Consider the following 10,198-nt stretch of genomic DNA (forward strand, 5'->3'; position numbering starts at 1 on the left):
CACAAGGACTCAATAGTGCACAGCATTGTTTATCCTGCATGGAGATGGAGGGGGAGGGGTTTTGATGAGGGAGAAGATACCTTTGAAAGGATTCCTTCCAGTCCTTATCTTTCTGCCCAATAATACTCCATACTGTTAGCTCATGGAGTCTATCTGACCTGTGTTCAGATTCCCTCCTGACCTGAATTCTGTTCCCTTGCCTTCTGTGAGATACAGATCACACACCACCTTTCTCTTTGGCTCCAGCCAGACAGTAAACAACTTCCCCACAATCCCCCTGGGGCTCTGCTAAAACACTCTCTGTCTCCTGTGACTGTGTTAACCCCTCTAGTTACTGGATGCTTCTGGAGCACAACACTTCCTGCCCCCTGTGCTTGTGTTACTTTTAATAGTTGCTGGATGCTTTTGCATGTCACATATGCTAATTTCCCTTTCAGTCAAGGAAACATTAATATAGATTCTTCTTTTGAGGCGTTTACTTATTCCCCTGTATGACGTTGCACAATCATAAGCAGAAGGCATCATACAAGAGGCAGAGGAGAAAAAGGAAACACCCCCAAAGACAGTCAGAACCTGCTTTCTCACTGTGATACACTTGTGCCTGCTACAGCTTGAAAAATAAAATGCAATATTGCCACGACTGCGGCTTCATTATTGTTGAAAGTTTCCACCTTGTTGTTACATGGAAACATCAGCACATACATGGGGAATGAACAAATGGGGCTAATACTGGTGCACTAATAGAAGAGTCATGAGGGAGTTTGGTTCATTTAGATTCCATCCTAGATTCACTGTCCCAGTTTTCTAGATGCCATTGGCCTTAAACGCTGCCCAAATGTGGGCCTTCCAGGTCTAGTGGTGGCATTCCTGGATTGGATGGGATGTTCCCGAGACGTCCAGGGTTGGAACTTAAACAGCCTCAGAAATGTTGGCAAGTTTTTATAAAAGTTTTGTCCACTAATAACTTGGAGTAACTTGTCATTCTCTAGTACTCTAAAATATCATCCAAGTACTTTCTAAGGACAGTTCACACCTGTCCTAAAAATGGCCCCTGATGGCAGGGCCCACAACAATCATCCCATTGTACCACACACTATGCCTGTGCTAGATTCCTTGTGTGCAGGTACAGATGAATACTTGATACTATTCTTATCTGCACTTGTACACCTGGATACCATCACAGCTACACAGATTTACCTTCAGAGAAGTAGAAAAACAGGTTGTAAAACTTTCCCTTCATCTGCAGACTTTTTCAAGAAGAGAGTGGCCGTCCTTGGGGAAAACTTGGAAGATAACTGGAAAATACAAAGCTTTGCCAGTGAAATCTTTTTTTAGATATTCATCCACTTGAAAAATCCTTGGAATCTGATGGATTATTCAAGTGATTCAAATCCCTCCAACAACTATAAGGGAGTATGAAAAAGATGGATGCCTTATAAATATGTTTAACTTCTATATAAGCTGGAAAAATCCACCGAAACCCATTATAATAAAAGTTACCCAATATCAGATGACGACCTTCATCAGTTCCTATTACAACATCTCGTCTCTATTACAACATCTGGCCGTGAGAGCTGACAGGAAGAACTTGTCATGGACATCGCTGTTCCGGAAGGTTCTGAATTAATACAAACATTGGGAAGAACACAAACAATGTAACTTGTGTGATCGTCTTCTACGATAATGACTCATGTCACAGATGAAGCAACAAGTCCTCACCTAATGTTACACTATTGCAATCTGTGACCTACTGTATATTCCCTATGGCCGACTCCTATATAAGACACAGCAGTGAGGCTCCTCACCAGACCATCTCCTGCCAGGTAAGATCTCACTCATCACATAGTCGCCTCATTTACTGTTACTGATCTTGTGCTTTGTCTCTGCTCTTCCTGAAACCTGCAGCTTGCAGGTAGTGTGTGTCACCTCCTCTCATTCACTTTCACTTTCTTTCCTTCTCATCCTGCATCAACTTTTCTACCTTCTCTTTATTCTTTCTTGTTTACCTTCTCCTTTTCTTTTTCATCGCAATTGTTGTCTTCCTTTTTCTTATTACCTATCTCCTTTTTAATTTCTATTTGCTCTTCCCCTTATTCTTGATTTCCTTTTCTCAGTTTTTTCATCTTCTTCATCTTTTTGTTTTTTTCTATCATTCACTTTTTCTCCTTATTTTCTTTTTTCTTAATTTTTCTTTTTTTTCCTCCTTTCCCATCCTCTTTCTCATCAATTTTTCTCATTTTTCTTATCATCATCCTATTTTTTCTCCTTCTTCCTCTTCTATGTTTATTTCCTCTTCTTTTCTCTCATTTTTTTCCCAATCCTTTGCTTTTCTCCTTTATTTTCTGCTTGTTTTCCATTTCTTCCTTTTCCTGCCTTTTTCTCCTTTTTTCTGTTTTTCCTTCACATACTTTTAGCTCCGCTCAGTCTCTCTTTTCCTTTCTTCTCTTTCTTCATCCTCTCCCCTCCTCTCCATAGTCTATTTCTCGTTTGTACATACCTGTTTCACCCACCACTACCCACTTCTCTTTCTTCCTTTTCTTCTCTTCAAAATTTGCTATTTACTACTCTTCTCCTCTTTTCTCCCTGTCCTCTTTCCTTCTTTTCTGCATCATCTTCCTCCTCCTTCCCTTCTTTCCCTTTCTTCTCCTAATTTCTTCCCTCTTTTCTTTTCTTCTCCGTGTTCTCCCTTTTTATCTTCCACTGTCTTCAATTTTTGCTCTTCCTTCTCCTTCTTTATTCTCTCTATCTTCCTCCATCTTTCCCCTCTCTCTATTTTTACTCTTTTATATAGTTACAAAATATGGTTGAAAAAGACTCAAGTTCAACCAGAGAATGTAAGGAAATACTCTTTATTCTATTTTTCCTCCTCTTCCACTCATCTCCAATTTTTTTTCTTGCTGCTCTTCCTTACTTTCCTTCTCATTCTTCTCTTGTCCCTCTTCTTTTCTTGTATCTGATCATTTTTTATCCCTCCTGATCTCCTCCTTTTTTCTCTTTTCCTCATTCTTCTCTCCACTCATTTGCCTCTTCTTTTTCTCCATTCTCCTCTTTTCCTCCTCCCTCTTCTTATTCTCTTTCCTTCTTGTTCTCTATTTCCTCCTCTTATTCTCCTTTTTCTCCCCTCACAGTCCACTTCTTCTACTGCTTCAGTTCCGTTGACTTTTTCCTCTTGTTCTACCTCTATTTTCCTCCCTTATTTTTGTAATTTTGCTTTCAATCTCTGTATTTCCTCTCCAGCATTTGGTGTAAATCAAGAACAAATCAAAGATGGCTTCTTGGAAACTCCTGGGGCTTATGGTGGCAGGTGAGTCGTCGAATAGCCAAATAATACACAATTACTGTAAAGTGACTTCCCACCCTTCCCTCATTATGTTTCATGTATATCAGAATTACTGTTTTGCATTAACATTATTTTTCTTGTTTTTTTTCAGTTTGTTTGTTGTGTCTGATTGAGCAGAGTACAGCTGAAAGTAAGTGATCACCATGTAATCCAACAGCACCGAACGTTCTTATGAAGCCAACGATTGAATGTGTCAGGGACATTGTGCCCAAAAATGGAATTGATAATTTTATTAATAATATATTTATTTAATTTTCATCTTGCTTCTGCAATCTTAGAAATTGTTTTCTATGTTTTCCTTATATTTTCCCTTAATATAATTGTTCAGTTTTAGAAAAAAAGTACTAACATAAAAATAAGCTCGGCTGAGGTCTCTTCAAGTATCTACACTAGAGCATTTCTGCAATGCTGCCATTATAACTTTGGATTACACCTTCCAGGACTTGACGTCCATCTCTAATACCATAATACCTTCATGCAGTTTTATGAGGGGTTTCCTAAAGTTAGGTAATCAAAATCAGAACATTGGAGGTCCAACTCCAGATTGAAGGGGCTGGGCTGCACCAAAAGTGTCCACTTATTGGAGATGAACCAGGACTTGATCTGATATTAGCAACCTATGCAAGGATCAAGGTCATCAATATTCCTGGAAAACCAGCTTAGAAACCAGGGAAAAATCCTCTGTATAATAAAAGATTTTCTGGTTGGACATTCTTAAGGGTTTCTCGACTCTTCATTAGTTGAGGTCAGCTCAACAATCTTCTGATCTCCTTGTATTTGGCTACAGATACTTTGGGTGATCTACTAGTATTTCTGAGGGAAAGTATAGTACATTTAGCCACACATATCCCCTATAGGAGAAATTTGGTGCTACATACTGGTTATTTATTGGATAGGCTTGGTTTTCAAGAGTAGGAGTTGGTTATACTCCTTATTCTAGCTTATATCGAGGAATAGCAATTGAGGGATCTCCTGTATATTGTACATACGCCCTAATAGGATCTATGAAATATGGGTTGATTTCTCAAGACCCAGTACATAAGCACTAATAGGATCTATGAAATATTGGTTGACTTCACGAGACCCATCCTATGTTTTCAAGTCTTCACAATAACTTGTCTTCAGTTTCTACTGCCATTGGCTTCATTTTGTAAACAATTATTGGTTTATCCTCCCCTAGGTATTCGGTGTCCAAGAAACAACATCTTCGACTGTAAACCCCTCTGCTACAATGCGTGTGACAACCTCAATGCTACATCTTGTAAGAAATCCTGCACCTCTCAGTGTCACTGCATAGAAGGATATGTCTTGGAGTCTGAAAATTCTGACAACTGCGTTCCTATATCTTCCTGTAAGGTCAACTGTCCACAATACATGACTTTTATGCAATGTACCAAGACTCCCCAGGAGACCTGCGAAACCCTTGGAATCAAATATCAGCCCAGTGAAAAATGCATGCCACGTTGTGTATGTATCCCAGACTATGTTCTGTCAAATGAAATCGAACCACGATGCGTGAAGAAGACCAAGTGCCCCAAGATTCATTTCCATTAAAAATGCCTGGCCACAAATGGACTTATCTTGATTATCAGCCCGAAAAAGAATTTAAGTACTTTACAGCAGCTATCCCATCTATAGACTATTCTGCGCCATTTAAGTCGAGCTGCAATACCAGACGAAGCCGCTGGATAAGAGTGGCACTGTTTCTTAAAAGGAGTAGACCCTTTCTTTCTAATCCATGAGACCTCCTTATCTGATTAGTATAAGATTGTAAACTACAATGTGCAGAATATTTACAAAATCCATAATTTTTTATGCAATATTTGTTTTTCAAATACCAATTGAAGATTAACAATAAACGTTTATATAAATATGTCATGTGTCTTCTAATTAATTCAGTAATAAAATGTATGTAACACAATGTTACATATATATAATAGCGATATCCCAATGAGGGCTTAACTGAGCCATTGGAGCGAGGGAGTCCAGTCCCAATGGGCCCCATTACATTTGTGTTTTTCATGATGGAGGACTTAAGATAAGCTGTAGTGATGAGCGAGCATGCTCGCTACTGCTCGGTGCTCACCTAAGCATCTCACTGCTCGAGATGATCGGCGCTCGCCGAGTATTTCCAGGTTGCTCGGCGGGAGCTCGGGTCCCCTCCCTGCATGTTTGGCGCTCTTTAGAGAGCCAATGAACATGCAGGGATTGCCTGCCACTCACTGTAATGCCGTAGCCATGTTGGTTGTGGGCATTACAGTGATTGGCTGGCCGCACAGCGTCATCAGGTCTACATCAGACCTGGCGCCGTCATGCTCGTCACAGTCACTCCGGATCAGACAGTGTAGGGAGAGCTGCTGCTGAGCTAGGGAGAGATTTGCTTGTATATTAGGTAGTGTAGGGAGAAAAACCATATCAGGCAGGCAGTGTATATAGGCAGGCAGGGTATATAGCAGACTACAGTGCATATAGCACAAGAGGCTCCATTCCAATTCTGCCTTCTGCTGCTGTTAGATATTTCTATACAAAGGCCCAGGTCTCAGGGGCCAGGAATACTTTTTTTGGATCTTAACCCTCATTATTTGCTTAAAAAGCAATCCAGAGAACACCGTTTTTCTGCGCCATTTGCTTGTTGGCACTGCAGAATACAGCCAGGTCCTTTCCATATTACAGCGCTAGAAATCCAGTTATTTAAAACTGTTTTCTCCATCAAATGGGTCACATATACGTTGTCAGAAAATACTGCCATTTCTGGCCTCCATTAAAAATTTCTTTCAGTGTGTCAGTGAAGCAATTCACAGCAGTTTGCTGTTCAAACTACTTACCTACAGGCCAGGTATTTAAAACACTGTTTTCTCTATCACACGGATCACATACAGTACAGACCAAAAGTTTGGACACACCTTCTCATTTAAAGAGTTTTCTGTATTTTCATGACTATGAAAATTGTACATTCACACTGAAGGCATCAAAACTATGAATTAACACATGTGGAATTATATACTTAACAAAAAAGTGTGAAACAACTGAAAATATGTCTTATATTCTAGGTTCTTCAAAGTAGCCACCTTTTGCTTTGATGACTGCTTTGCACACTCTTGGCATTCTCTTGATGAGCTCCAAGTGGTAGTGACCGGAAATGCTCTTCCAACAATCTTGAAGGAGTTCCCAGAGATGCTTAGTGACGCGCCCCCTGGGCCGTGGGGTACCCGGTGCCGGGCCGGTAGATGCTGGGGGTGATGTCACAGTGGCGGTGACCCGGTCCGTGACCCTGGGTGGTCATTAAAAGTGGATATTTATAGGGGATTTATAGCGTTTGTAATAAGTTCGTGACGCCACCTGTGGTGTCTGGTAAGGATTACCAGCGCTGCGGCAGTCCTCTGAGGCAGGTGTTTGGGCAGCTTTGTTAGGACGGCTCCCCACAGGTGGAGCGGGCCTCAGGGCAGTGTAGGGGTAGATGGTGGATGCTGATGAGAGATGTCAGGACGGTCCCGGAGGAAAGACGGACACTCACATGGGGGTAAGCTTCAGTACCTTTACTGGTGATGATGCAGGCACGGTCCAGGGTACTCCGGACGAAGGGTGCACTTTTGGACTCTCCCCAGTGAGCGGGTATAGGGCCTCCTGATTCGTGGCTTTACTCGCTAAGCTTCTGACCTGCCTGGAGCTAGGCCTAGCTTGGTTACTGTCTCTCTCTTTCTTGCACCTGCTGACCTGGTGGTAGGGCCTTCTCTTGGAGATAACTCTCCCTGGTCGCTGGGGCCTCCTTGACTCCTAGCCCTGGTACTGTAGTCAGCGTTTGGTAAACCTGGGACCTGTAGTCCTCCAGGGGTTCCGGTGGTCCCTACTGGGTATAAAGGGACCCCGTAGGCGTGGACCCAGTGTCTGGTATATATCTCGGGGTGAGCCTGGCATGCTCCTCTGCCCCCTCGCTACTTCTTCCTTCTCAGGGCCCTCACTAGGCTTTACACATGCTGTAGGCCTTGGCTCGCCTAAGCACCGCAGCAGGCATGCTGCTCTTCGCTGCTCTCTGAGCGCCAGCACGCTCTCTGCTCAACTCTCAGCTCTGTCCCTCTTTGCGTCTGAGCAGGAACTCAACTCCACTCAACTGACTGCCTAACTCCTCCCTCCAGTATATATATGTCCCTGACCGGCTCCCTCTGCTTGTCTGAGGTGGTAGGGTGGAGGTGTGTGAATGTGTGAGGGCCTCTTGTGGAGAAGTCCATCCATGCACCCTTCTGGGTTCTGTGGCACCAGTGCGCAGCAGGGCGCCACATCCCCCCCTAGTAAAGCTCAGTACTCCTGGACTGAAGCATTTTTCTCCAAACAGGTTAAACAATAACATTTCTTCCCTTTATGGGAGGCACTTTTCTTTAACGTTACAGGTAACATTATAATACAATAATATAAAGTATCTTCAGAGTTTCTCAAATCAGTTCCAGTGAGATCCCATCAGGGTATCCCTCTCACTGGTTAAAGTGCAAAGGTAGCTTGAGGGACCTGTCCGTAAACCCTCCACGTAGGCCCTGGGCGTGGCTGCAGGGCACAGGTGATCCGGCGTCGGACCACGACTTCTGCCACGCCAAACAGGTTTTTGTTCTGAGGTCGCTTAAAAGGCACTCCAGGGAGTGCAACTATGTACATGACAGTTTTTTGGGCTGCTCACAGTCCTCAGCTACCGAGTCCTTTATATATATACCCTTACGAGTAACTAAATGCAATGAGAAGTGTCCATGTCACATAAATTGTCCATTAACAAGGCAAAATAAATCAATAAATAAATGCATGAAATTATTACAAGAACATACCCTAAGGGGTAACTATTTATACTGTCAGTGTTTCTCTATTTAGTCCCTATACCTGACAGGGGTCTGGCCTTTTGTGCTACGCGATGACCGACGTAGTACTGGGATGCATGTAGTATGGATGCTTGCGCTATTTTCCACTCTATCAGCTCTATGTGTTGGTGGACTGCAAAACGGCCTTAACCTCTCTACGGGACTGGCAAGTATACCATTGGCTGGGCCTTCTTGCTTTTCTTCAGCCAGTGATCGTTCTTCCGGGGATTCTTCCTGAGCAGGCTCTTCTGGGGTGCTTACAGGTCTTACTTGCAGTGGAGGGTCTTCTGGCTGTTGGTATAAGTGTATCACAGGTATTATTACAGCTCCACCTAGTTGAGGCCAATTTGCCGGGAAATCTCCTAAGACAGTATGGAGTACTTCTTCTTTAGGCTCCTCCGGTACGGTGAGAGGCACTTCCTCCTGGGGCTTCAACAGACTTGGGCACAACTTCAGATGGTGTCTCAATACCATTGCAGTTGTTCTTCCTCCGTCTTTGCTAATTAGACAGGTTTTCCTATTGTCGAATCTGGAATTCAACACAGTGTAAGGTTCTCTTTCCCACTGATCGTCAAGCTTGTGGTTTCTTCTCTTTCGCTTCAGCACAACTTCTCCAGGTGTCAAGGGTTTGGCTGGTGCACTCTTGTTGTACTGTGCTTCCTGCTTATCTCTCACCCTATTTAGACTGTCTTTGACACAGGCCTGTACTCTCTTGTACTGCTCCAGTCGAGTCGTATCCCAGTCTTCAGTGGACATATCTGCTTCTGGCTCCACCACTCCAAGCTCCAGGTCCATGGGCAATTTTCCGGGTCTTGCTCTCATGAGGTACGCTGGAGTACAATTGGTGGAACTCACAGGTATGTGATTATACAGATCTACCAGGTCAGGTAGTTTGTCTGGCCACTGGTTTCTTTCTTCTAGAGGTAAGGTCTTCAACAGGTCGATGACTATGTTATTCATCTTTTCATATAACCCATTGGTTTGGGGGTGGTACGGTGTAGTCCGGATCTTCTTACACCCGTACAGATGGCAAAACTCTTTGAACAGCTCGGCTTCAAAGGCAGGGCCTTGATCCGTCAGCACTTTATCCAGGTATCCATGGGGCCTGAAGAAGTATGCTTGAAATGTCCTTGCTGCAGTTTCTGCCGTCAGATCCTTGACAGGGGCTACCACCAGGAACCAGGAATAGTGATCTACCATGGTCAGGGCATAGGAGTATCCTGACTTGCTGGGTGACAGGTTGACGTGATCCAGAGCGACGATCTCCAGGGGCTGGGTTGTCTTGATGGACTGAAGGGTACTTTCTGGCTGCTGTAGTCTTTTCTTCTGAGGCTACAGGGTCCACAATCCTGGCACCACCTCTCTATGGAACTCCGCATTCCAACCCAATAAAACCGACTCTTCAGGAGGGTTTCCAGCTTCTTCCAGCCCCCAACACCATCTGGATGTCTGTCCTGGGCACTACGATCTGCCATACTATATCATGGGTCCTAGGATTGACATACCTTTCGGCACAGCTTCTCTCTATAGATGAACAGCCGGCTTCTCTCATTCCACAGTTGCTTGGCTTGGGGAGGAATGTCCTTCTACAGGGAGGAACCTTCCTGGGTTATCAGTTCTTTGATACGGCTGACAACCGGGTCGCTGTCCTGGGTCTCCTTCCAACTGTGATGAGGTAAAGGGTTTAGTGTCTTACCACGATACCTCCTGGAGGTGCGCTGCTCGTGGACATCCCATTTCTGTGGAAGGCAGGTAGCTCAATCTCCTCCAGGTCATCCACTTCTTCTTTAGTGTCCGACTGGTGAGGCATTCTGGATAGGGAATCGGCGTTCTTGTGGCCTGCCCGGTACTTGATGGTGAACTGATAGTTTGACAGTCGGGCCATCCAACGCTGTTCCATTGCTCCCAACTTGGTTGTCTCTAGATGCGTCAAGGGGTTGTTGTCAGTATAGGCCGTGAACTTAGTGGAGGCCAGGTAGTGCTTGAATCGTTCAGTGATGGCCCAGACCAAGGCCAGGAA

At 44.0% G+C, this 10,198-nt stretch overlaps 1 protein-coding gene across 1 annotated transcript; it reads left to right on the forward strand.

Annotated features, from left to right (window-relative positions):
• Nucleotides 1-1,570: 1,570 nt before the first annotated feature.
• Nucleotides 1,571-5,213, forward strand: LOC141172960 (zonadhesin-like). Its single transcript, XM_073657576.1, has 4 exons — nt 1,571-1,823; nt 3,238-3,304; nt 3,432-3,470; nt 4,521-5,213. The coding sequence occupies exons 2-4, from the start codon at nt 3,268-3,270 to the stop codon at nt 4,892-4,894; spliced, it is 450 nt and encodes a 149-aa protein (XP_073513677.1). The 5' UTR covers nt 1,571-1,823; nt 3,238-3,267; the 3' UTR covers nt 4,895-5,213.
• Nucleotides 5,214-10,198: the final 4,985 nt, after the last annotated feature.

The sequence above is a fragment of the Phyllobates terribilis genome, unplaced genomic scaffold (assembly GCF_046119375.1).
Source record: "Phyllobates terribilis strain yellow unplaced genomic scaffold, ASM4611937v1 Scaffold_12__6_contigs__length_324123572, whole genome shotgun sequence".
Classification (NCBI taxonomy): Eukaryota; Metazoa; Chordata; class Amphibia; order Anura; family Dendrobatidae; genus Phyllobates; species Phyllobates terribilis.

Coding starts and splice junctions, on each gene's coding strand:
- LOC141172960 (XM_073657576.1), top strand. CDS start 3,268: ATGGCTTCTTGGAAACTCCTGGGGCTTATGGTGGCAG. Junction 3,305..3,431: donor CCTGGGGCTTATGGTGGCAG/GTGAGTCGTCGA, acceptor GTTTTTTTTCAG/TTTGTTTGTTGTGTCTGATT. Junction 3,471..4,520: donor TGAGCAGAGTACAGCTGAAA/GTAAGTGATCAC, acceptor ATCCTCCCCTAG/GTATTCGGTGTCCAAGAAAC.